The sequence below is a fragment of the Chelmon rostratus genome, chromosome 5, assembly GCF_017976325.1.
Source record: "Chelmon rostratus isolate fCheRos1 chromosome 5, fCheRos1.pri, whole genome shotgun sequence".
Lineage (NCBI taxonomy): Eukaryota > Metazoa > Chordata > Actinopteri > Chaetodontiformes > Chaetodontidae > Chelmon > Chelmon rostratus.
In genome coordinates this window covers 19822019-19849667 of record NC_055662.1, presented here as the reverse complement: position 1 = coordinate 19849667, position 27649 = coordinate 19822019, and the positions used below count along the sequence as shown (strand labels likewise).

Here is a 27649-nt window from a genome sequence, read left to right as displayed (position 1 = left end):
ATGTGGAAATGAGTGTTTATCACCTCACTGATGAAATGAGAAAGTGTTTGACCTTCTTGTTTTCACAGATTCGTACCGTCGTGGCATCACTCCCGTCCTTGTTCAACCATGTCATGGTTTCTCACATTATCCACCTCACCTCTGTTTCTGTCTGTCTGTGGCTCCTGTGACCTTTCTCAGCAGACGGGCGTTGAAATCTGCATTTCACACCGCCGATTTCTGCATAGCCATGTGGTTTCTTAAGCAATAATACAGTAATTTTATCATGGTAAGATAGCATTACACAGAAAAGAAAGCAAACATAAAGAAACACAAGATATTTCTCTCTGGGAAAAGAATATAATTTATTGGATAGTTTTGATGGGTCAGATCGTCATTTTGTCAGTGAAAATTAAGTATTTTTCCATGTTTGTTTGCCACTTAACACTGTACTCAACCCAGCTGTCTTTTATGATAATTATGTGAAATGACGAGTTGTGTCACCATTTGTTCTGGTAAATGGTGGTGGATGGTTAGTGGACAGTCAAGTGAGAAACTAAAACCATGAAACAATTATTTGCTTGCATCGCCCCTGAAAAGCAAAAAGCCAGTTATCCAAACAACAATTCAATACATATCTTCAGTTAAGACTTTTCTCTTCTCTATGAACAAAATAAAATATACAGATAACTACATAAAGATTATAGTATCCAAACTTTGACCTTATTTTCCTGCAGGCCAGACCAGAAAGACCATTATGAAACACAAGTAAATAAAAGTTCGCAGTGCTTATAGTGAGCAGAAATACATAAATCAGGACCAAATCTGGGATTTTTCTAAAACAGAAGCCATAAAGGAGCCACATTTTACACCAAGGGGCGAGTATCTGCCCAACATCCGTGCAGATTTCCTTATGTACGTTTCACCAGTCATTCCTCGTTTGCCGGTGACTCTGTAACTTTGAGTGACGACACATATCATTGAATATATTTTGCAAATTGAGCCATGCTCAGCACACATGGAGTACTTCAAAAAAGCAGAGGAAATAAAAAGTCTAAACAATTCACATATTTATTGCATTTTAACTCCTTAACAGTCCAGTGAAAATTCGCCTAAAACACCTATCAAAGGGACACCCACAGTCAGCTGAGAGCTGCTCCTCAACCATTTGGAGTACGTGCATGGTTTTGGTCTCTTTTGAAAGGTAACACTCTGAACTTTTACTCTGAACCAGAATCACTGTAAGTGCTGCTGGCATTGAGTAATAGAAGTTTGAACACACTGAAGGTTTTTTTTCCCGCCTCAACATTTTTTATTTTTTTACTACAGAAACTGATTATTTTCATGTTTTCTCTAATGATATATTTAGGTGTCCTCCAAAAAAAAGGCAACACCTATAAATTTATCGACAGAAATCTCTACATTTATCTGAATAAAATCTAAATTTTGGCCATCTATATTCATACTTAAGGTATCTGTATTAATATTTTGACCATATATCTTTATACTGAGGCCATTTACTATGTCAATCACTTCAGATTGTGTGTAATATCCATATTTGTGTCTGGAAATGTAAATTACCCCTCTGATGTAGCATATCGCCATGTTCAACATTTCATTCAATTTCATATTCGAAGCGTCAGTCATCTGTAAAATCGGCTGTGATTGGCTAGACCTTCACACGCAGGGGAGAAGGAGGCCGTTCTTTTTAACTCAGTCTGTTACTGGCTGCTCTGGTTGGTGGGCTTCAAATGGCAGATCTTGGTTGGTCAAGTGAGTTGTCATTTGAACCCTCAGAGTAACTGGAGACAAGCTAGTGCCCTTCTGTGAAGACCAACACATCGCCTAATATGAGTAGAAACGAAAACTAATGTGGGGAATCATAACTTACCATGAAGCTTCTGTGTGCTGCTGTTCCCCTCAGCCATCAGTACAGTCTCATGTGGCGTTCACTACACAGCGGAATTACCAGTCTCCGCTCATAACTACGATTTTCATTAACATCCAAGCTGCATCCAGGAATCTTTCCCATTATTACCCGACCAAAACGCAGCATCACTATATTTTCAAGAAGTTATTTTAGGTGCTATAATTTATGACATTTACTCATCTGTAAAGCATCAAAAGAAGAGTGACAGGACAGGGGCACTTCAGGGGCCAATCAGGTTTCAGCTGCGGTCAGTGCCCCTGTGGCCCCGCCCTGCCCCTGGATCCTCCCATAATTATACATAATATACATTTGTTTTGTACGTGTATTTATTTATTTAAGTTATATTTAGGGTGAATTCTGTTCTCTAATAAATTCAAGATCACGAGTGCCTCACTGTTGCAAAGTCATACTACTTTTCAATGGTAACAGTTCACATGACAAATATAAAATAAAATACACAGAATTCATGTAAAACATACAGAAAGAGTTCAAATAGTTCTAAGCACTGATCAAAGGCAACAGCTTTCACCATCACTGCAGACATCCAGCTCAACAACTAGCACTACAAATGCTTTGATACAGATTTTCATACTTCAGATATGGTTGAGACATGTTTGTACAGCAAAGAGCACACCGACCAAATAAACAAAGTCTGACACAGGAAATTGGATGGCTAGTATTCTCTTGAGCTTGTGTTAATAGCTGCTGATCAGGTTGCTGAATATGAATACAGCTACACAAACATGAACACTAACAAAAACCCCTGCTTAGAAGATAACAGTCTAATACTCTCTCTGTAAGCATACAGCAGAAGTATGAATATATATTTTTATGGTCTTATTACAACTGTTGTGTGATTTCACAGGTTCAGGTACACTGACTTACAATAGGAAATGTGACGATCTCACTTTGATGCTCCTGAGAAACTCAAGGTTAAACTCTGAATTAAGAAATAAAAACTATTAGTAAGTAGGTGATGTAGGTGATTCATAGTCATTGTACACATCAGCTGCACCGTTCTACTTTTGGATGCATCAGAAAATCAAATTCAGATGAAAATCACTTAAAACAGATCTGCTTCTTTCAGAGTTTTCTTTTTTTGGTAAAAACAGGTAAATAAAAACAGTGATCCTTTAGTGCAACTTATAGTGCTATAAGTGCTACTTATAATGGAAATATGATGACAGAAGTAGATTATGTTTAACAATGGGTCTGGAACAAGAGTCCATGCTTGTATTGCTTGAGTTTTATTGTTGTATGACCTAACTGCTATGAAGAGGCTTTCCCACCCCCACCCCCAACCAAGACACTATATATGGCTAGAAAATTGTAAGGAAAGTCCAAGATTCATATCTTCAGTGTGTGAGCATGTTTCTTGCAAAGAGGTTTGTCTTTCTTGGAGAAGAAGGTCTGGCCTTCCAGAGGGGTGCAGCACACCTGAGGAAAAACGCGACAGACACACGGACGTTACGCACGGCCGTAATAAACAAAGTAGAGGAAGTAGACGTTGCAAACAGGAGACAAGATGAAGAATAAAAAGAACATACAAAACCAGTCGCTTTGGTCATTTATGAGAGAAAATTTGTTCTATTGGGCAAGTTGTAATTATTCATTTGTGTCAGCAGGTATTTTTCTCTGAGCAGAAACAGCTGATAAGTCATGTGACGTAAATATCTGCCACATCAGAACTAGAACTCTGAATTCAGGGTGCTTTTTTGGGGTGGAGGCATTTTGCCACCATCAGTCAGGGTTATTGTGACCACACATCAATACTGACCCAGTTTAACTCCTTCCTCTGATCCTTTTATGTGGAGTTTGCACTTTGGCGCCTGTTTCATATACAAGCCTTGTTTTGCCCTCACAGTTCAAAGGCATGCAGGTCAGCTGGCTAGAAGCCTCTCAGCTGATTACACTGTGAAAGTACTGGGAAGTCTTCACTTACAGCACAGACAAAGCAGGTGTCATGCCAGGTGTAGCCGAGGGCCTCCAGGAACTTATCTCCGGCTTCGACGGGGAACTCGCAGCCATGGCAGCCGGTCCCGAACAAACTGTAGAAGTCTTTTTCACAGACAAAGCGACGTGTTATACATTACTGTTACTGCACATAAATAAAAGTCAGTTCATAAGAGGGAGCTGGGACATCATTCACCGATCATTGTTCAGAGCCTTCATCACTCACCTTGTTCACAGTACGGTTCTCCATCCTCCAGGTGGAAGGTGTTGTTTCTGATTGGCTGCTGACAGCAAGCGCACAGAAAGCAGTAGACATGCCACGTCTGTTTGAGGGCATTTATCACCTCCTGGGGGAAAGTGCAAACATTGTGGTTAGTTGGAGGCATCATATAGTTTATTAGTATTGCTGGTCCGTGTGTGTGTCGGTCACAGTAGCTGGAAAGTGGATACAGTGACTTTTAGAGGGATGCGACCATGTTACCTTGTTTATTGGGTAATTTATCAATAGAAATCATTAGTTTCTACTATCAGTCCCCATTTAAACGGATAAATGTGTCTGTTTTCCATGTGTCAGGAATGCACAGCCTTTCCTACAGTCCGGCCTTTTCTCATGTCTTATTTAAATATTACCTTTTTTTTTTTTTTTTTGCCCTGTGGAGCCACATGACCCGGCTTAAAATAGACAAAATGCTTTCTTTCCCACCCTTAAACTGTGAGAACGAGACAGGACAGGGAATCAATGGAAGGTTGGTGGGCCCGAGTAAAACGAAGGATTAGATGAGAGGTAGTGAGAAAACAGGTTAATAAGAAGCCGTAAGCTGGTTGAAGATGTGTGAGAAATGGAGGGTTGAAAGGGATTGAGGCTAAAGAGGTTAGAACACGTGAGGGATGAACGTCAAAGCTGTTCTGAGAGCAAACATCTCAGCTTCTTGACACCCTGGGTTCATGCTACACCTGCGGCCTCTAGGCCTCTAAGCCTATTTCTCCTAACATCCGAATATTTACTGCATTCCTGAGTTTCAGTGGCGGTCACCATAGAAAATCTCTAAACCTTTAGCTTTCCTACCCTCCTTTTTTCCTGGATGGTTGTTGTTGTTGGAGGTGCTGTGTGGCTGAAAGACAGCAAATGTTTTAAAAGTGGCCGTTTATTATTTTGTTTTAGACTTCAGATTGCAAAAATGGAGAGATGATCTAAGTTTACTCTGATATTTATCCAGGCTCGGCAGCTGTTTGACTCTAAAAGCAAAAAACAAAAATGTAGTGCTATGCTGTACAAGTGATGCATGTTGAGAGATAATTTCCAGGTTAAGGGAGTCTGAAGCAAGAAGGGAGTTACAGAAGCAGGTATGAAGAGAAACAGACCCTGTTGTAATGAAGCCTCGTATACACACACGCATCAGTTGAGTTATAGATTGTTGCAGCTTTTCTGTAGCTTTAACATTTAAAGTAAAATATCACCCGGAGTGGAAAAGCACAGAGCGGTGAAGGCTAACAATTCCAGTGGCACAGGGTGAATCTAGTCGCTGGAGTCCGATCTTTCATAGAGACTGCCATGTATAGGCAATGTGGCAAGCTGTTTCCTAAGCAAAAAACGGAGTGACATATTATAGGGAAAGGGGGAAAAAAAAACAGAAGCACATAAAAAACGTAAAACAAAAGTTAGACGTGTGACAGGTTTACGTGAATGCCACAGAGAGGAGGACTATTGCTTTTGGTCCAAAAACAGCAGGTGGTGAAGGCAGCAGCTCCGCACAGTGTCAAGGCCAGCTGTACAGGAATGGAAAGGTACTAACTTAAACTCTTCAGACAAACAGGCTGGTATCGAGGCTTTTACCTGTCCCTGCACTGTGATTGACGTTTAGCTGCCATCTTCATGATCTTTAGCATTGCAGAAAAGGCTTAAAGTTAATGAATCTTAGCTGTTATTTACAGCACATTCTGTTGCACACACACACACACACACACACACACACACACACACACACACACACACACACACACACACACACACACACACACACACAGCCTACCAATCCATGTCACTTGACGCCAACTCACCCCCAGTATCTTGGCCTGGCAGCGGCTGCATGTTGGAGCGAAGAAGTCCTCATAGCAGTGTTCACAGTAGACAGATCCCTGTTCTTCCACAAAGCCGGTATCTGCCAGGGACGTGCGGCAGTGAGCACAGTTAAATTCCTCCTTATGCCACGACTTCCCCATCGCTACCAGAAATGGCCCTCTGAAAAAAAACAAAGGATAAGTGGAAATCAACTTTCGATTTTACCTGAAGCTGCAAAATACTGATGTAGTGGCAAAAATGACACTGACGGGCAAAAAGGCAAAGGCTGAATGAATGAACGACAACGTGAGTAACTTAATTCAACTTGTCTCTTAGTGACTCAGCATGTGAGTGTTTCCTGCTTTCTTCCCCACTACAGTCACCACATTACAATACAATGATTTATCTTAGATTTTATCGAGTTCTTCCTGTGCTATTCATTTAGAATGAACAGTAAATTGATCATAATGAATTAAGATTTTTTTTGGATAATTATATCTAATGATAAATTAAGTATGTGAACAATTCAAGATTCAAGATTCAAGATTCAAGAGTCTTTATTGTCATTGCACATGTCAATGAAATTTTCATTGCAACCCCCATGTTAGATGGTAAGAAAGATAAGGCTAGAAAGAGTGAATAAAATTAAGATAACTACAATAAAATAAAATAAACCAACATGCAATAAAAAAAAAAAAAATATTCGTGAAGCAATTAAAAATATAACAGAATGAAAATATACTTAGGCAATAAAATATACTAAACAATAAACAATAAAATATGGAAGTGAAATGTGCAAACAGAATAAAATATACAAGCAGAATAAAATATAAAATATACACAGTGAAATGTTCCGACAGAATAAGATATGCCAATGAAACTGAAATGTGCTGATATACTAAAATGTATATAATTATAGTATATGTGTGTACATAAAAGTCAAGTACACAGAAGGTGCAGGTGGAGGTAGAGGTGTAGGTGTAGGTGTAAAGTGCGGTGTGCAGTGTTCACAGTTCACACAGTCTCTCACTGCAGTGAGGGGCTGCTGGGGGTGACAGCTCTAACAGCTCTGGGGAAGAAGCTGTCCCTCAGCGGTGTGCGGTGATGGATGCATGCGGTAGTTATATACAACCTAAATTTCAGCTAAACGATAAATTGTTGCAGCATTTCATTCAGGCTGCTAAAGAAACGAGATAGCACATTTTAGAAATCCAGTGCGCCGCTAAAGGTCTACTGTGACCTTCATCCCGTGCCTCCACTCAGACAGCAGCTTGGCACTGTCCACTCTGATGATTAGGTAAAGTGGGAAAACAACAGAGACTAATTTACTCCACACAGTAGCTGTGCTTATCTGAGCCTGTTCTGATAGTGGGCCAAGCTTGGCAGCATGTGAGCTACCCTATCCTTAGTGACATGTAATGTAAGGTGACACAAGTTGGGAGATAGCGGGTTAGGTCAGTCAGCCGCCGGGCAAGAGGAGGGAGGAAGAGAGTCCATAGTGATGTGCTCCTGTATGCAGCTATGGCTGGATTTACACAAGGAGAAAACAAATCCTCAATTTAAACCACAGCACAAACATGTTTTCACTTATTTCAACTTTTACAAGCATTACACGGTACAATGTGTACCTGTGCAAAGACACACAGATCAGTGAAGGCCTCCAAACATACGTCTTCATCAAGCCTCTGTTTACAAATCATATTCTCCAATCATCTCTAAATGGGAGACTCAAAAACTGAAAATCCAGAGTTGATATCAACCCATCATGTGTGTGTGTGAGCATTCAGTGTGTCTATGTGCAAGTGCAACGTCACGCAGTTTGATCCACTGCAGGTGCAACTTAATTCCCCCTACCCTTATCTACACCCCAGTCAGATCTCTGCAGTTCTACAGTTTCATACACAGATGATTTACTCGAGATGGCTTCAAGTCAATTATTTTAAGTGCTTTACTGGGACACTGAATAACTGAGAAGTGGACAGATTTTCCTTTCCCATGTTAATGTGCTGGAGCATAAATGGATGTCTGTGCAGCCAGGTTGAAGCATGATATGATGGACCTGCATGTCTGTAACTATAAATGGTCACGAGTGCCTCCTTCATTTTTTCATTCATAATTTCTCCATACTGCAGAAAGATACCAAGAATGATGCTTGCCTGATAATTAATTTGATAAATGACCTTATTAGCCACAGCATTTGTCCCTCACCTGATGACCATGTTGCAGTTGGCACACATGGGCGTACGAGTCCCAGCTGGGATGTGTTCTGCCATCTGGACCAGGGTGTCCTCGTCTTTAGGGTGGGGCTGAGGTACAGGTCGGGCTGGGACAGGACCCCTAGGGACACTGGCACTTCCATTCCCCTTCATGCCAAATGATGGGGTGATCAAACCAGCCTGTGGGCCGCGGCCTGTAGGAGATGAAGAGAGGTGAAAATCTGTATTTGTTAAGAAACAAATAAACAGAGATGGTGAAAGAAAGAAATGGCAAAAACAAAAAAGTGAGCACATCACAAAGGGTGTGTGTGTATGTGTGTATGTGCTTCTGTATTTTTGTCCCAGGTGTGTAAGTTATTTGACCTCTACCCTCTTTTTATGTGCACCCAGCAGGTGTCATGGCGGTGCATGCAGCTGGCTGACTGCTGCTGTCACAACCATGGATTCACCACATCAGTCTTCACAGAATCTTAAACTTCACCTTCGACACATTCCTATGGCATATGTGCATGCATACACATGACCGAACACACACACATACACCCCAAGACATTCCCACAACTAAAACCCAGACACCTGGCTAAACATGTAGCTTGGCCTTTGTTCACCCCACAGTGGATGGAGACGTGGTTTTTTTATGTGTGTGCACGGTGAGGCAGGGGCTACTCTTGGTTCTTGGCTTTACCATCACATGTCATGTTTGAATGGGTCTGTTTGGCCTTGAGATTTAAGGTTTACATTTAAGGTTTGGGCTAGTAGAGTATTAATTTAAACACACTAGATGTTAAACTTGCAATAACTGATTTTTTGGCCACTTGAGGGCAACAGAAACAAGTTGTGAAAACACTGGCATGCTATCACCTATCACTGCTTATTTATGCTTCCAGTAGAACCGGAGCAACCTTATTGTTCATCTGGAGTCAGTTTCTGGCCACTGATGAATGTCAGCCCTGTTTTTGGTCTCTGGTTTGTTTGCTAATAAAATTCTCCACCGTGTTCACCAGGTAGTTGCTAACTATGTCTAAGCTGCTGAGCAGGTCGTGGATTTTTAGAGCTTTGTCGCTGACAATAACTGGCTGCTATGGGTGAAAATGTCGACATGAGAGCAGTAAGAGTGAACCAAAGCAGTAAAGTTTGGAGCTAAAGAGCTGAACATGAGCTGACACTCTTTAAAACCAACTGCAGCAGATTCAGGTGTTAATGATCTGCAGGTTCTCTATAAGAGACTCCTTTCACATTGTCCCATTGTTTTCACACTGATTATATACTGTTTAAGTTGAAGATTGGTTCTGACAGTCCTTGATGGAGGCTAAAACCCAGCTTTAACATGTTTAAAATGTGAATGCTTCCTCACTGCACGACGACTTAAAACAAAATTTCTTGCAAAAAAGTGGGAATCATTTGTTAAAAGTGAGGAAAAGACAGTTTTGGGTCAAATGATTTGGGACAGTTTGACATTTCTACCTGTTAGTGAAGCTGCCATTAATCACACCAGCGTGCGCTTCATAAAGTATATTGAAGGTGGAGCTGCTTCAGGAATGAGGGGGAACAGGAAAGTAAAAGACGCAGGTAACAGCACTAGTGTGTGCATGCGTGTGTGCATGTGTGTGTGTGTGTGTGTCTGTGTGTGTGTGTATTTTCACATTTTAAATACCATGCCAATTTGTTTTACAATGAGCATTTTCTACGAGGCGGTGTCTGAAGGCCTGTGTTCCTTAACTGCAGCTCAGGATTCAAACTGGGTCAGTGGCTTACTGCTGCTACGGCGCTATATATACGGCTAGTAGTATATTTTCATGAGCCTGGGTCCCCAGGTAAGTGACTGCATTTATGATTTTTGCTGAGTGGCAGTTACACCAGGGAGAGAAGTGGGGGAGAGGAGAGGACTTGTGCTGAGTGGATGGAGTAAAAGTTGAAGCATAGGCCAGTTATTTTATAGATAAAAATTCACAGTACATGCAAGATGGAAAGAAGAGAAAAGATGGTCTCAGAATCTGTGGGTTGAGTACCGATGGAGTGCAGGCATTGTACTGCAGCTCTGCGGCTTGCCTTTAAAACTTTATTCGTAACTCCCGACAGGTCCAATCAGTAAATATTATCTTTCTAAAAGAGTCGAATTGCTGCACGTGTGGCTGAGCGAGGCGCCACAGGCCTTCTCGCCTGCTCAGTGGGACTTCCACACAGGAAAAGACGAGAAAAGAAAAAGCAAGTCTGCAATGACCTATTTCACAACATATGTCACGCTTCAACCATGGAAAATAAGCCTCTTTCCCCTCGCTAACCGGCAGCAACAATATTCAGTCCAACAGAAGTAGATCATTTTTACATCACGCCAGGATTTGGAACCAAACATTTTTTTGTATGAGAAAAATAACACTTTAACTGTAGTTACTGAAGGAATATAGTAATCAATCTAAATACATTCTTTATTTAGTTCAGTTCCGAAATGGTAGTTTATTTTTAGGAATCTTTTCAGGGGACATTTTCGGTATGCATGTGCTCACCATGACTTATGCTTAAGAAAACAGTTCAGGCACCTTAGTCTGATTACTCTGCTAGTTAATTTAGTGAAAAAAATCCCTCAACCTGCCTACAGTAAAAGCAGCTCACACACAGGCAAACAGATATCCTTTTGTTGGATTTGGCAGCAGTTTGAGGCAGTAATGTACCATTCCACAGTTTTTATGCAGCAATGAATGGCTCAATGAGCAAAAATGTATTTTGAGGAGCGCCCTGGTAGCGGAATGATTACAGTGCATGCCACATGGTCACAACTGTCGCCGGTTTGATTCCAGCTGACGACCTCTCTTGCATATCGAACCCCTTTCTCTCCCCTCATTTCCTGTCTGCCTCTACCTGTCACTATAATAAAGGCATGAAATGCCAAAAAATAACCTTTAATAATCACTGTCACTGAAACCCATGTATTATGTATATATCCCGTATTGTTTCATATGTGTTCACAGAGGCAGAATTGTTATTTCAGTCAGTTAATAGGAGACATGCCGAATGTGGCTTGGTCCCAGGTCCATAAATCTAATTTTATACAGGGTGGAAAAAATAACAGCAACCAGCGCTCATTGTGAATGTGTGAAAAAGTAAATGAAAAACCATTTAAGATGTGCTGCTATCACAAGTGGGCAGGACTCCCGCAGCGTTTACCCTGGGTTGCAGCAGGTCCTTTGATCATAGTCTTGACAACTGCAGACTCATGGCTGTTGAGTTCTGGCTGCTCTCCCTCGTCACTGTGCAGAGAGACAAAATGTACATCAGTTCATGTTTTTTAATTAAATGCATGCAAACCATTGTTCATGCACATTAAATGTTAAAGAAACGGAATTTGCACTGCTTAAATGGTAAAGTACATTGTTTTGCATCCCACTCATTCAGAGTGATGGATCACACAACAGCAGAATGTGCCTGCTTCTGTTTGTGCATGCACTGTATAGTATGTGTTATTTAGGAAAATGTCATCCCCGGCAACATATCTGGGAGAGCCCACTGTATTCAAAGCCGCTAGAAAAGATCGAGAAGTGGAATGACAGGAAAAAAATGCTAGCACAGTCTAATTTTTCAAGTTCCTGTCAAAATACAGTGAGACAGATTCCAGACCACCTACCTGCTGACAGAGCAGAGACAAATATGGTACCAACCAAAACACAGCGTGCAGCTCCAGCCAAAACAGCACAGTGCTTAACTTCACGGTGCACTCTCTAGTTGTGACTACAGTACACGCACAAAAATGTTGCCTGTGAGCCACTTTCTCAGCAGAACAGAGACCAGGCCACCAGCCTGATGACGGATGGGAGACGAGTAGGTTTGCACAGCACTAATAATACGGCACACCCATTCAAAACCAGTGCCAGAATATCAGTTCAAATGACTTAACAGAGTGTAATTGACTCCAGTGGAGTGAAATATAACATGTCGTAATAAAGAGAAGTGCCCATTCCAGATGTACTGCAGACAGATGCCAGACTAGCTGGACTAATGATGGAGGGGAGACAAAGTCCTCATGGTACAGTAAAGAGTCTGACCACATCAACAACTATATATACACGACTGTATACAAGTAAATATTGTTGCCTCCTCCAATTAGATTTCAGATGTCTCCTCTGAATGCACAACGTATGTGTTTGTACGCTTCATTGAGGTCACGAAGAGACAAACTGAATGTGTCCCCACGGCAACATTGGCAGTCCATTTTCATGGGCCCCGAGAAATAAAACTAAATATCACATTTGGGTCAGAGGCTGAGTAATTTTAAGAGACTCTGCAGTAAAATTTAGTGGCGATCACATCAAAGATGCCGGAACTATATTTCAAGTGACGAAATAGATAAAATGACCTCACAGGTCCGGGGGTATTTCTCAGCTCCCTGGACAAAATAGATAAACTGAGGCTAGCACTGTGCCATGAAGGGTGTTCAGTTCACGCTCAGCGAACGGTGCTGTGGCACATTTTGTCTCTAAAGAAATGTAAACATATAATATCTGTGGCATTGTTTTGACTGCTAAGGCAACACATTTTTATTGAGGACAATGCATTCTCACACCGTCTCTCGGGTCAAAACGTTCTCCTGCGGGACAAAACACGAGCAAAATACTCCCTTGTGGCGCAAAATGCTCTCAATTTGTTGTGTTCTTGTGTTTAAAGACCACCAAGACACGCTAGGAAGGGAGCAAAATGTCTCAGCTCTTCAATCATATGTGACCCCAGGGCCTCAAACTCTTCACTGCTCTCCACGAGCCTCTCTATGAGTAACACTGTGCGTGTGTGTGTGTGTGTGTTCATCAGCACCAGCTGAGGAGCTTGGGTGGGCCAACAATCTCTCCCCAGACGTCTTACACCCATAATGCACAGTTGCAGCCCATGCCAACAGTTGGATCACTGCTGTCTTCCCCTTGTGCCTGGCCGTTAGGGGACTCATGGGAGACAAGTGTTATGGCAACTGCAGTCATAGTTACATAGAGTTGTGCCTGCATGTTTTATGTGAGTGAGAAAGAAAGAGTGAAAGAGAAGAAGTGAGAGAGATGGAGTCAGAGTGTATGAGACAGAGAACGATAGAGGACCAGTGTGCTGGTTCACCTCAGGAGATGCTCTGTGTGCCTCTGCTCTGATCTATATCCTGGTGCACACACTTCATCTGAACACCTGGGACATCCATAACAGCAAATAGCCCCTACATTCACTTGGTTCACCGCCCAGGACCCTCTAAAATCACTGATTCAAACTTTCTGAACGGGTGCTTAACTATGCAACTGTGGTGAAATGCACAACTCACAAGGGAATGAGAGGAGAGAAGACTTGGGATTTACCTAAAGACATAGACGGCATTGACGGGAGAGGAGAAGAGAGGGTCTCCCTCCTCTGTGGCAGACTGATGCCAAGACACCCTTTGGTGTGAGAAGAAAAATATCACAGAAATGAAAAATAAGGCTTAGAAACGAATACATAAACACAAAGTGAGAGAGTCAATTGGACGGCTGATAACATTCCTCGTCACATTTATATGTAGCATTTAGTACTTGTTACTGTCAAACAAAGACAAAAACACTCTTAAGCCGAATTAATAAATGGTTAGAGAGGGCATCTGATTAATACACACACCCTTCAACAGTAAACACACGAGCTACAGCGCCGTGACAAGGATCGTGATAAATGCACCCAGTGGACTGTTGTGTTAGCATTGATTCCAGCTCCAGTCCTGATCTAAGTACTCTCTAAAGGAAAGAGAGTGACTGCAGAACATCCCTCTTCGTTCTCATTATCTGCTTATCACTTTGTGCCTCATGCGTCTGACAGGAGGAGCCAGTGGATCCGGTGCACGGACAAAACTGTACTGACGGCGCAAAGTAGCTGAAACTCTCATTCAACCTGATTTTAACTATTGTGAGCGATTCTGCATGAACCAACAGCACCTCCACCCCTGCTTGCAGTTCTGTAATGCATTATTTGTACTTTAATTTGCTCCAATTCTGCTATAATTATAACTGCTTAGAAATGTAAGTGAAATGAGTACCCCAGAAATCTGATTCTTCTAATTAATCAGGTGGGATTAACTTCAAAGTCACTGCTGACTCTCCGGCTCTCTTTGTGAATCCTTTGATTTCAGCTCCTCTATATTCTCACCAGTTTAATGCTACAGCTGAGTGCTTCACAGTGTTTTTTAGCTTGTGGCCCCTTAAAAGCAAATCAGTACTTGCAATCCCTCCTGGCTTTACTGTGGATATGAGTTGTGAGCAGTTAAACCAATGAACGATTTCTAGAGGCTGTTTTAATAGTGGACGTTATACAGGAAATACAAGGAAATGAGGGAAGAGAGAGGAGGGATGACATGCAACAGAGGTCCCTGTTCAGACTAACTGTGGACGTCACCAGGATGCCCCACACAGTGTTTGTTTTTAGTTTTTAGAGATCAGTTTTAGAGGCCTGAAAATGTGAAGGTATCCAGTATTTTGAAGAAATAAGTCAGAAATATAAAAAGAACTGTAACTTTTTTATTTCTTATACCTTTAATCAGGTTGTGACCTCATCACATTTATCCTGGGACCAATCAGGGGTCACTGCTGTAAATAACCATAAAGATAGGAACGTAGCTAAATTTAAAGCTTTTGGGCCAATTAATCATTTCTCTACACTGAAACGGAAACAAGAGCATCATCTGGCGTCGACTTATCAAGCAGGACCGTCCTGTGAAGAACAGGAAAGACCTCTTCCTCATCATGCTATTAAGATATTACGCTGTGTCAGATTAAAGGCTAAGGGCCATCTATTCAAATTAGCTGGGCGAGCAGGCTGACATTCATTCACATTAGCTGCAGTAATTGCCTAACAACAGGTGACAAGTAGAGCAGGAAATAAGATGCTCTCCAGTCCGTCATTCATTAGAGACAATTACAGCACAGCTCGTTAATATTCTCCACCAATCAGGCCAATTACATGGTAACTTAATTGTATTCAGCAAGGCCGCGATTGGTTGATTAATGGAGGCCCCGCAGTTTTGATTCGATAGTTGCCGGGTAGAGTGCTGACCATCTGGATGTACTGGGCCGTATTTGAGCCTTGTTAACTGAAGGGATAATTGAAGAGGGATGGGAGGAAGGAGGGAGAGGGGAGAATATGTATTTCCTTTATATCTGTCTTTCTCTCCTGTCCTCTGTCTGTATTGATACAGTTCAACCTTGACATTTACACATACGTATCGCTCCCCTGTGAGTGGCCTCGCTGTGCATCTCTGTTGTTGTCCCTGAGTTTATCTTATCTATTTTCAGCACTGTATGGCGCCTCATTATGAGACTTCTTGTTTACTGGTAAGCGATAATGAGGAAAAAAAGGGAAAATTTCAGTCCCCAAACTGTTTACATATGTAAAGTAACCCCTTGTGGACTGTAGCTCCAACGCGAACTTGTATTATGCATCTCATAAATGTGTTGCTTTCATTTGAACATTTAACAAATGGTCCATTAACATAGCTGACTGCTGTCCAGCAGCTCTCTGCACCACACAACAGATGGTCCATAATTCAGCACCGTGATTCAATCCAGCCACACTATACCGTCCATGCACACGCACACACACACACACAATGACAAAGATATCCATCCATACAGACGCCCACTCAAACTCTCTCTTTCACACACACACACACACACACACACACACTTTTCATACTTCACGGTTTAAGAGTGTACAGTTGTGTCCACTAAGCAATGACTGATCTCTGTGAGGTGCTGCCAAGTTGTTTCACAGTGGCCACAGAATGTCATAGTTGGTGTGAGTTGTCTCCACGGAGACATATGGATGGTGCCTTTTGGTGCTGGTATGGTCTGGCCAAACACGGGCTTTTAACTGGCATGAGTGGCACCACACTTAGCACCATGTGTTAAAAATAGGTCTACGTCCAGTTTTTTTTTGGGACAAATAGAATATATAACAACATGTTCTGTCCTGAACTTGTCTTCCCTGTAGGTTTGCTAGTTTGCTTGTGCTGTCAACCCATTAGTTGATGAGCCGCATGCATCACATGTTACATCAAATTATTGGTGAACTCAGACCTGGACAAAACTGTATTTTTGTGTATGTACCATTTTCATGTATCCAGTAAAAAGCAGCTTTGTCCAGGTCTGTCCTGTCTACCTCTTGTTCTTGGGCAGATGCAGCTCACTGACGCTACGCCGCTTCTTCTTCTTCCTCAAGCGCAGCGGTGGAGCTTGAGCGATTGCAGTGATGAGCAGGGCGTCCAACAAGGACCGAGACGCTGCCTTCCCAGGAGGACTGCTCTGATAAGTTGTTCTAACAGGGTGGTGGCACAGCGAGGACGAGAGGAGGCGGAAGGGATATCGTGATGCAACCAAGATGCCAGCGGTGAGACATTATAAAAAGGATTGACAGCAAAAAGAGAAAAGGGTTTTAGAGAAAGTCAAGGCCTAAAGGTTGTTGGTGGGGGGCACACAGAGAGAGATAAAGGATGCTTTCAGAATGAAGCACACACACACACACACACACACACACACACACTGGCACAGTCTATTTACCTGGCCTGCACTGGACTACGGTGCTCAGCGTGTGTGTGTTGTGTAGGTTGTTTGGGGGCACTGGGGGTGAGGGGAGGGGGGCAGGGAGCTGCTCTGGGCAGGAAGTCCAGAGGACTTGACAGGAGCTCTCTCCTGTTTACAAATACACACAATACACAACACCAATGTATCATACAGGAGGACACCAGCAGGAGACAGGAAGACCAAACTGACCAAAGTGAACTGCTTAGAAATGTAAGTGATTAATGAAGTGAAGTGATTTGTATTTGCTGAGTAAAACTTCTTATGACACTGTACCTGACGGGTTTGGTGGAAAGTACAGGATGACGTGCTGATTTATGAGTTAGATGAGTATTGACTGGGACTGGGAAACTGAGAGGACAGAAAGAGGACACGCAGACAGCGCAGATTGGACAGATAGTTGAAGCAATTTAATGAGGTGTCACTGAAAAGTTTACTTCATGTCCATCAAGAACTGCTGCGCAGCACCTGTGTGGAGGAGGAAGGTCAAGCCGGGTTTGTGCTGCCTTCAATGACTCGGCAGCTTGACTGTATAATTTGTGGTCATCAGCATCGTGATCAGTCAAACGACCGTTGGACTCAAACGTTTCTGGGTCTGTGCTGTCCTCTAGTGGTGTCTTTAGGGAATTGCTAGGCCAAGGCAAAAAAGTAAAGGAACAGCTCATTTTGATTGTAGTTAAACGCCTTTTTTGGACCATGCATTGTGGTGTAATACAGTAAAATTCAAAAAACATCCAAAGTTCAGTGTACCTTTCAGCTGCGGGAAGTCGAAAGCTTGGTGGCTCTGCTACTGTTCTATCTGACGCAGCTGGTCTACGGACAAGGACGGGATCAGAGGAAGCCTCTGGTGCTTTGTTTTGAACCAACGAAGAGTCACTACCATGTGACAGGTAGAGCCCTTGAGCAGGTAGTACACTAAAAACAGGTAAACAGGAAGCTGGAGTGTGGCTACAAACAGAACTCGGTCCGAGAAAGCGTGGGATGCTGGCTGGCGAAAACGCCGCGTCAGGAGAACCATCATTTGGCCTCTGGGTGTAAGATGGCGGTATCTGGCTTGGGTTTGAACCAGTGCATGTTAAAGGGACCAGCATTGGCGCTAATGGATAGTTCATGCTAGACAAATGGGTTGGGTGTATTTGACAGAACATGTCCACAGAACTTGAATACGGCACTGGGAAGGCAACTAAGCGAAGTGGGGCCGTAGATGATGCATCGCTCTCTTGATGCTGAGCTATGAAGAAGCTGCCAGGTTTGGAAGTGAGGACATTTCTGGGGATCGTAGCCTCCTCCTCTGGCCGTTGCTGATTGGCTGATGAGCCTGCCGTCTGTGGCTGTGGTTGGTGTGTGATCATGTGACCAGATTCTGCATCACTGGAGGCTAACAGTGAAACCCCTACTTGGTCAGAGCATTGATGTGTTGGAGATCTGTCGCTGGCAGATAGTAGAGCATAAAAGCATTTAGTTCATAATATCGAGGTTTGGTGCATTTTTAAATAAACACATTGAATATGAAGTTTGTTACAGTGAGGTGTGAAAAAAGTCAGAAAATGTGTCATAGCTTGCAAAATCCCAGTGTATTAAACTTCAAGTTATTGAACACTTGCTTACATTTTACACAACAGACAGGCAGTGGATGTGTTAGTTCCTGCTATTAAATTAAAGGCTTTTCTGTGACTGGATCTAAAAGTGACGACTGTATCATGGGACTGTTTAACGTGACAGGTGGGAATAAAAAGGTGTCACAAGTTTAGATTTATACCTGACCTCCCCACTGTTTGTCTCAGATTCAGTGAGACAACTAGAAGAGAGAAGAGTGAAGGAACTAAGGAAGAAGGGGAAAAAGGAAGGAAAGAAAAGGGACACCAGAGTCAGAAAGAGAGAAGGAAACCAGAAAAAAATGTATTATACTTTATTAGCTACAATATAGAGTAATTGTTTTTTCAAACTCAAAACTCAGGAGAGACATTTGGGCTAAAGATGCAACACTATTACAATCTACAAAAGAAGAGACTATTATCAGAGTTAACATAATCTGCAGTAAGTAAACATGGGGATGAAACAAATGTAAAGGCACTGGAGAAATATTTTACATAGGGCTTCAAAAAAATACCTTTGCATTGCAAGCCGTTTGTAGCTTTTATACAGTCACTTCGAACACCATCAAAGCTAAACAGCCTGCTCACTGAAAAGAGCCTCCTTTACTTGCATAGACCTTATACCGTACAAATGTCTGACAGCACTGAGCCGGACGTTTACATCCCAGCAGAAACGTGTGGCATATAAGCTATTGGTTAATATAAACTGTACATACGTGCATGACAAGTTGGAACCTCTTCCCATTTTTCAGATGCCACCATATCTTCCAGACAAAATAGCTCTAGTGCTAGCAGATAGAACACATGTAAACAAGCCATTAAAGCTTTTAAATAGGTTTGTCTTCCAGAACATATAGTTATACAACAGTCCAAATAAGATGAATGCTTTGGGTGACACCCAGATTTGCTATTTTCAGTGATCTCCTAACCACACACAACTTTGCCACCATCTACATTACAGTGCTGCAGCAGACAATGGTAATATGGTGCATTTGTCAAGAGCGTCAGTCCTTTTTCTAAATGTGTTTTGCATTGCAGACTTCAAGAGTAGGATGCAGGGTTCTGAACTGACATTTCAGTGTATCATCATGTTGTTCCCTGTTTAAGAGTGAACACAGACTGAATGATTCATGAAATGTTGTCTGCACAACTCTCAGCGGGCCACCTCAGCTGCTCGCCTTTTCTCATTTCCATGGGACATTCTGCACATGCAATACAGAGTATGCGAATAGAGCAGAGATGCAGACTGACGCCTGCATATTTTAATTTGTTCAGACTGCCTGATCAGATCCTTCAGGATTTTAGACTTTTAATAAAAACTCTGCACTACTTGTCCTCCATATTTTTTACTTTGGAAATGATGCCACACAAAACCACTTAAGGGCTCAGCTGGTAACATAATGAACATTTCCTGTAATGTTTTAGCTCATTACTTCATTCTAACCATCCACTTTCATGTTTTAACACTTATTACTGTGAGGATATCTCCTTTTTCATGAAACCCTGACTGTGTATACAGGGAGAAGAATAAAAATGCTTTCACTAAACCCAAATTCATGTATAATGAGTTGCAAATGGATGCTTGCTGTTATAAATGAGTATTTTTCTGCAGTATACCTTTAGAATTGGAATCAGTTGAGTAGCTGAGCACATAAGCAACACTTAATCAAAGGTCTGAAGAGGCCAGCGCAATGCAGGCACATAGAAACAGACAGACACACACACACACACACACACACACACACACACACACACACACAGACACAGAGAGACTCCAGCACTTCCTTTGCAAGCTCTCACTCCAGCATTCTTTGCTTTACTTCCTTTATTCCCACCAGTCTGCAAACCTTCAACAGGCAAATTCATAAACAACCACCAACAGAAGTCAAACTGATGCACACATACACACACACACACGCACACACACACACACACACAGAGTCTACTGGACATTGAGGGTGCGAGCGGAGACTCCGTGGTGCCAGTCTCTCAGCTCGTTGTACTTAGGGCCAATCACCAACCGAGTGGTGGTCTTGTTCGCTCTGCCATCGAAGGAAGAGAGGAGAAGAAGAGGAAAACACACCAAAAGAGAGAGAGAAAAGAGGGATTTAGGAAAAGCCAGGCAGCCATCTGCAATGAGATGCACTGTGAGCCAAAGTGAGGGAAGCTTGATGATACAGTAACAACTGCACAGACAAGATGCCGATGACACAGAGCGCTTTGATGGGGTGAAGATGAGCCGTTTCGCTGCCATCATCAGAACAGAAAATGACAGAAATCAATACGGAGAAATAGAGAATGTGAACTGTGAGGATTATCTGGAGAACTCCTCCATCTTTATGAGGTCAAAATGTAGCCCATGAATCATGGTCAATATGAGCTGAAATGATGAATTAATTCAACCACAAAGCCACACACCAACGACCACAGACAGCGGGAATGTCTGCATGTTAGCACAAGTGATCGCAGACACGCGGCGATCACATGTATAGCCACAACCAGCGAAAGCGACAGACAGCCGATGGATGACATCACGGCGAGAACAACACCACAGTCCGGCCGTGATTGCCAGCAACACAATCACAGGTTCATCACACAGCATGCAGCACTGCAAGGCTGTCACATCCACAACGATTAGAAGCACAGAACCCATCACATAGAGCTACACTTTGATTGGCAAGCACAGATGAAAACACTTTCAGCTACTGATATGACAGCTTTTACAATTAGCTTTCAGCAATCTGAGAGCAGAACTTCATTAAAACAGCTTTCTGAACGTTTGGAGCTGCTAACAATGGACAATCTGTATGGTGCACAGAGGTCTGGCATTTGATTTAATGGCTCAAACATGGTCCTTTCTCTGCTGTCTAGACAGGAAGAGACTACACAGCATCAATACAATTGCCAGAACTGTGCCACAGATATCTGAAGTCAGATTTTCTGTGGCTCCGTACATGCAGCCGTAATGTGCTCAGCACCCAATTGAGTGGGTTCAAGATTATATTTAATGGACTTTGTATTGTTACTCCACACAATGCACTTATTCATTCAGACAACGACAAACAAATCTGATGATAGGCGATTAAAACCACATCAGCATTTCCATCGCCATGCACTTACTTTGTCTTCTTGGCTGTGTCAGCTTCCTCTTCTTGAACTACAAGGAAAGGAATAAAAATGGTAATGAGTCCATTAAAGAAAATAATGTGACCTTTCCCTTTTACATTGTTTAAAAATTAAACAGTGTTTTACTGAGCTTTGGATTTAGAAATGAATGACACGGTATGCAGCAAGCATCATGGTTACTGTTACTGTGTTTGTTTGCTCTTTGAATGGAGGCTGCCCTGTGCTCTGATGTGCCGACGACAGTCTGTGCAATGACTGTGTGCACTTCGGTCAGTAACGTACCATTCTCGGTGCCGGTGATCTGAGCCAGAATCCTAAAAGATCTGGACTGGGTGGTGCCGGTGCGCGGGCGCCAGTCCTCTGTGTCCTCCGTTATGCGCTTCCTGCTGGCATCAGCATGAGTGGGCACATGGTAAAAGTGGATGTCTGTGTCCACGACGTGTTTCCTGGGAACTCTGGATGGACAGGATGAATGGCATCAGCAAGCATTCTTTTAATTTAACATGCTTCCTGTCGTAATTGATCAAAGCAGCAGAGATGAAGACTGACTGACTCATTTCCTTGGGGCTATTATAACCTATTAAAGTGAAATGTAGAACTTTTAATTTTGCAGGATCCTATAAACATTTTATACTCATAGACCTATTACTGTTGTAAATTGCTCTGTTCATCAGAGTGCGTTGTCAGACAAAGCCATGTTTAGTCTGTTTAGGAGGTTAATTTCAACCAAAGAGTTTAGATTAATATAAAGTACATGTATTGACATTTAACACGCAAGAAGTCAGTAAGAGGAATGGTATTAAGTGTTTGATGTTTAGACTGCAGGATGCATTAGATGCCAAAATGTGCACACCACAATTTGTTAAATGCATCTGGTGTCTAGGTCTGAACCAATCTGATACCTTGGTGGTGGGGGTTTTCTTGAAAACCAATGACAGAGGGAAAAAAGGACAGAAGAAAACAGAAATGCACTAAATAAAGGCAGGAAAAAGTAAAACAGAGACATTCAGAACAGTCATAAAAAGCAAACCTCAATGACTTACTTGATAATACTTTGAGGTCCACTGAAAGGAAGGTAAAGCAGAAGAAGAGGAAGAGATACAAGTTTGAAGAGTTAACTGAATTATAAAAACTAATAATTGGGAATGTTAACAAGCAGACCAAATTTTGATAGATGAAAGGGGGAAAAAATGTATGCAACGCAACTCCCAATGCATGCAAAACACACATACATACATACGAGTCAACCACATGGTGGTGCTGTTGGATTGCTTCATAAGTATATTCATTCATAATTTCGACGGTTTGGAATATGACAATATGGAGAATATTATGGAAGAATTGAATCCAAATGGTGTGAAAAACATGCGCTTTTGCATGATGAGCATGCAGCATAATTATGATTTGACATGTGGTGTGTGTGAATGCATGAACAATAAACGTGTGTGCATCTGCAGTCTTGCTGTGCTGCAGAGCGCTGACAGGCTGTTACTAATTGGCTGTCAATAAATCAACTCCTAGGACAAATACACACACAGAGCTTCATTGAAGACTTTTCAGGCACTGCTGTCAATAAATCACCTATAAATACACCCACCCACCAGAGCACTCACCTAGCACACTGAATAGACTGATTTATGAGTGTCTCTCAACACATTCCTGTCACAGCAGCAGCTATGTGGGTGTGGGAGTGTTGACAGCTCTATGTGAGCCTCGCTGCGCACTCTCAGTTATACTGGAAGTGTCTGACAACATAGTGTGTGTGTTTATGTGTGTGTCAGTATCAACATTTGTGATTTACAGTTGAGGTAAAAATATATTGTGGCCTCAGCATTTTATATCGCATACAAAAACTTTCATTAATTTGAACTGGCTGCATGCTGCACCTCATGCATAATATAAACATGAAATGATGCTAATTGAACTTTTAAACATTAGGGTCAGGAATCATGTCCTGCAGTGAAATCCGAAACGAATGCATGCAGATGCCGTGATAAAGTAGACACACACAGGTACAGAAAGAGGTGGATGAGTTAAAAGGCAGGCAGGCAGTCAGACATTCATAACCTGACATGCTTCAAAGACTAACTTTGTGACTGGAGGATTTGCTGCAGTCTGCAAAGCAGAAAAAGGAATTGAAAGGAAGAGAAAAAGACGGAGAACAATGACATATTCGTGTCTAAATTCTTGCCATTTTAGAGTAAAAACACCAAAAGCGGTCATTCAAAACTCCCCTCTGAAACGACCCACGCAGCTCACATACAGCATGCAAAGAAGCAAGCAAGATGCAAGGACACGTGTGCTGTCTCACAGCTCAGCAGCAGAAGCCAGAATAGTCAGAAAAGTGTTTTTGCAGAACATTGTGATGTCATAGTGAAGTTGACCTTTGACCTTTTGGATCATCACTTCTTCGTCTATCATCCCATGAGACATTTGTGTGAAATTTTTGACCTCTGACCATCAATATCTAATCAATTCATCCTTAAGTCCAAGTGATCACGGCTGTCATTGGCATGAAGGCATAGAAATAAATAGGTTAACTGATGCTGGAAGTAACTAACTGTTACAAATTCTACAGACATGCCAAGGTTAAAAGTAATTTTGGAAAGCAAATATTATATATCCTGGAAAACAGGCATTTCATCATAATGCAGAATATAACTGATGACATTGGCTGCAACATTCTACCTGTTAATGTATATTGATCATCAGTGAGGGAACCTGTATGTCGACCTCTGTGCACCATCTATCACTGGAAATATCAGCAAAGAGGATAGAAATGGTAAAAGAAGCATTGGGACTGAGTTGTTTATGTGAAGAAAGCAAGTCAAAGCCATATAAACCCTAAAGACAGATCCAGACCCTCGTTTCATAAAGTATTCTACGCTATTAAATGTCATCTGTGATATCTGGGAGGCTATGTACCCAGTTGAAAAGCAGCTTGTGCACGGCTGCATGGTGTAAGATTACACTGTGCAGATCACTGGTGTCTGCTGAGTGTCACAGAAAGGTACACTCGTTTGGAATCTTGAGTGCAATAAATCAGACACGTCCATGTATGCCCCCTTGTTTTGAGATGAATCACTTAAAAGAATGAATGAACAAATGATTGAAAAAATGGCAGATGGATGGATGCGTTATTCTGTGAAAATCTGCATGGATTGATGGCTGAAACCTCTACTGACTGATTTGCTACAAGAGCAAAGAGAATGCCACACAGCTCGAGTTACCCATCTGGGCTATATATACGCAGCTTAGTCACAGCATCATAGCATAGTTCTACTCACTGTGACTCTGAGGAGGGGAGCTGGGGTTGAGACAGAGAAAATGGGGGGTGGGAGGGCCATGATGGTGGGAATTATGTAAAGAGAGGCACTGGGTGACTACTGCTGAGTACTAGTATTATCGTCAAGTGTTAATAACCCAGGCCAGAAGAAAAACTGTGGCTTTGTTTCATAGGTATCATGTCAACACTTCTCCAGCAGGTAACAAGACAACGTCGTTCAGATTACATGTACATGCATGTGAGCTGAATTTAAGGGAGGATGGGATGTTAGTGGCGTGACAGCTAGACGAGTCAACCCCCGAGCACCAGACCACTGTTCATGTTTATGGTGACAGTACTGGGTATTTTAAGTATGTGCCTAAACCTAACCAGTCCTTAACCACAGCGCTGTCATGACGTGAAATTGAAAATTGAAACAGAAAATGTAAATCTTGAACATAACGAAACTTCCAGCAGATCGGTTGTTTGCACTAACTTGCTGATTGGCTTGAATAACTGCGAGTGTTTTATAGGCGATGCTGCCTGCAGACGCCTGACCTCAATACAAAATACAGAAAAAGAGTTTGATGAATGCTTTTTATAGAATATCATAAATGATTCATGAAAAAATGAAAGCAAAAAGATAACAAAACACACACACAGACGCCAGTAAGTGCTTCTTGCTATACTGAGTTGATATACAGTACAGAGTACAGAGATCGATACAGCCATAATGCTAAGGCTATTTTACTTTGCCCATTAAAATCTGTAGTGATTTTAGTTGTAATCTTTTCTAAGATTTTCTGCAAACTGTTACAATCCTAGCCTTATATTTAATTAGGTTCCATTATTTTTCCATCAGTTCTCAATTATTTAACGTCTTTCAGCACAGAACTGCTCTTCTCAAGTTCTACGGTAAATAAACGCTACATTAAACCACTTTAACTTGCTTACATATCACTTCTCTGACATGACACTGTATGAAAGTAACTGACATTTCTGTAGCCATCTTTCAACATTATAATAAACAACAATCAGAAACAGAGGCATCATAATTAAGCTTATCTTGCTAACTCAAACCATGAGTCGACAGTATTTGCTCTGTTTTGTTTAGTTTTTTTCGTGTTTTTCTTCTCTGTGCAAAACACCAACAGACATGTGAGTCTGATTTAATGATGTGGAAGAACTTTGAAAAACCGCTTCCAAGATTTCAAGGTTCCAAGTTAGAGTCTGGCGAGCCTGATCAGCGGTCTGCATCGAATAAACAAACTTTCAAATATGCTTGGAAAAACAACCAGCTTTATAAATCATGGTAGAGTGAAAGAGTATTTTTTTCATACTTTATATACTCGTCTAGTTTAAACAGAAACTAAAGACACGCTTTATAAGTTAACAGTGATGTAGTTTAATTCAAGTTTTATCGCCTCTTTTTTGTAAAGCTACCAAACACCATCTAACAAATGCTGCTGGCTTCTGCACATGTTGGTATTCAAAGTTCCTTTAAGTATTTCTAAAATTGCATGAATCTGTGAGGACGGGGAAAAAATCATATATTTGACATTTGACAGCTGGAACAGAACCAAGGAGGAGAAAGTTGGAGGTAGATAAAATTTGACTGGCTGGAGAGAACGCCACTCACCCATTCAACTGCAGAGGCAAGGCTCCGCCCTGACTCTCCAATAGGCCCCGCCTCTGCCCCATGGCCACCTCACATGCGTTCTCGGTGGAGTAGAGGTTGATTGGTGTGTTATACACTGATGGCTGGGGCGGAACGAGGACAGGGGGCGAGGAGGAGGAGGAGGAAGAGGATGGGTAAGAGACAGGAGGTGGAGGAGGAGGAGGAGGACTGGCGTAGGAGGAGGCGGGAGTGAAGGCAGAGGATGGGGATGGGATGAAGGGAGCAAAAGGGGGAGGAGGAGGGTATTCGCGCTCTGTTCCGCAACCCCCGTAAGGCCTGGGGGCCTTGTTGTAGGGGACGGTGGAGGGGCTGGAGGAGTGGGGATCGGGTGGTGGAGGTGGATGAGTGAGGGCCACTGGTTTTATGATGTCTGATCTGTCGTCCTAGTGGCATGAGAGAAGAGCATGCAAGTGCAAACAAAAAAATCACAGCACAGCAGACACGATACTGATGCCTCTCAGGTTATAACAATGGATCACAGGCGTTACACTGTAAAAGCTTCTGATTTGTACGTACAATAAAGTTTGGTTCAATTCAAAAGTTGCTTGAAAAAATCAATTAGTTTAGTCTAAATATTCAGAGGCTAAGGAAGCATCAGTATACTCAACTGTCATTTACACTAAAAAATAAATAACACAAAACAAGACAACGGTGGTTTTCATGCAGCAAATCTGTGTTTGGCATCGTTTCAGAGGGGTGGAAATTACATAAAACATGGTACCCCAGGTGAATTACTTTTTTCTTTTTAGCATTTCATACTTAAAAAGTCATCCATTTACTAACTTTTCATATTACAAGTTTGTTTTTCCTGTAACTCCACAACTGCTTGATTGGAAAGTGATTTAAAAAGTTTGTTATCCTGTCATTTAAAATTTGTATAATTTCTTAAAATGTATTCAGAAGAACAGTTCACCTGGTGTGCTTTGTCTCGATTAAACAGTATTTCAGGATTTTCTTCTATCTATAAAGAGGCATTCATATAACATCCTGTACTGTCATGCTGTGTTACAGTACCTTCGGTGCCACAGGAGGAGGTTTAGGAACACTGGAGGCCCTGGAGAGAGGGAGGAAGAAGGGAAAGAGAAAGTGCTTGAGTTATTTTTCATTTTTGATATATTGAGAATGTCTTGGTATTAGCCGACACCATGTGGGTTAAACGGCCTCAGCATTTTAAAAGAGTACTTGCTGATATTAATAGATTGATATGCACCTATCAAACCTGAGCTCTCAGCATAGAAAACAGCATGGAGAGGTTTCTGCTATCAGCTGTGAGCGGCTCAACGAGTCCGT

General features: G+C 42.0%; 1 protein-coding gene across 3 annotated transcripts in view; it reads right to left on the bottom strand.

The window, feature by feature from the left end:
- Window positions 1-333: 333 nt before the first annotated feature.
- Window positions 334-27649, bottom strand: part of pdlim5a (PDZ and LIM domain 5a) — a 59572-nt gene continuing 32256 nt past the window's right edge. For 2 of the 3 annotated variants that reach the window (XM_041937416.1, XM_041937417.1), the window contains 10 exons: window positions 27374-27413; window positions 26321-26742; window positions 21699-21871; window positions 21411-21447; window positions 11300-11382; window positions 8130-8331; window positions 5921-6101; window positions 4089-4209; window positions 3852-3967; window positions 334-3346 (listed from right to left, as the gene is read on the bottom strand). In XM_041937416.1, the coding sequence (XP_041793350.1) occupies window positions 3257-3346; window positions 3852-3967; window positions 4089-4209; window positions 5921-6101; window positions 8130-8331; window positions 11300-11382; window positions 21411-21447; window positions 21699-21871; window positions 26321-26742; window positions 27374-27413 (1465 nt within the window). In that variant the 3' untranslated portion in view covers window positions 334-3256. Of the gene's footprint in view, window positions 3347-3851; window positions 3968-4088; window positions 4210-5920; window positions 6102-8129; window positions 8332-11299; window positions 11383-21410; window positions 21448-21698; window positions 21872-22318; window positions 22337-22459; window positions 22481-23505; window positions 23532-26320; window positions 26743-27373; window positions 27414-27649 lie in introns of all 3 variants that reach the window. The other variant, XM_041937418.1, reaches the window with a different exon arrangement.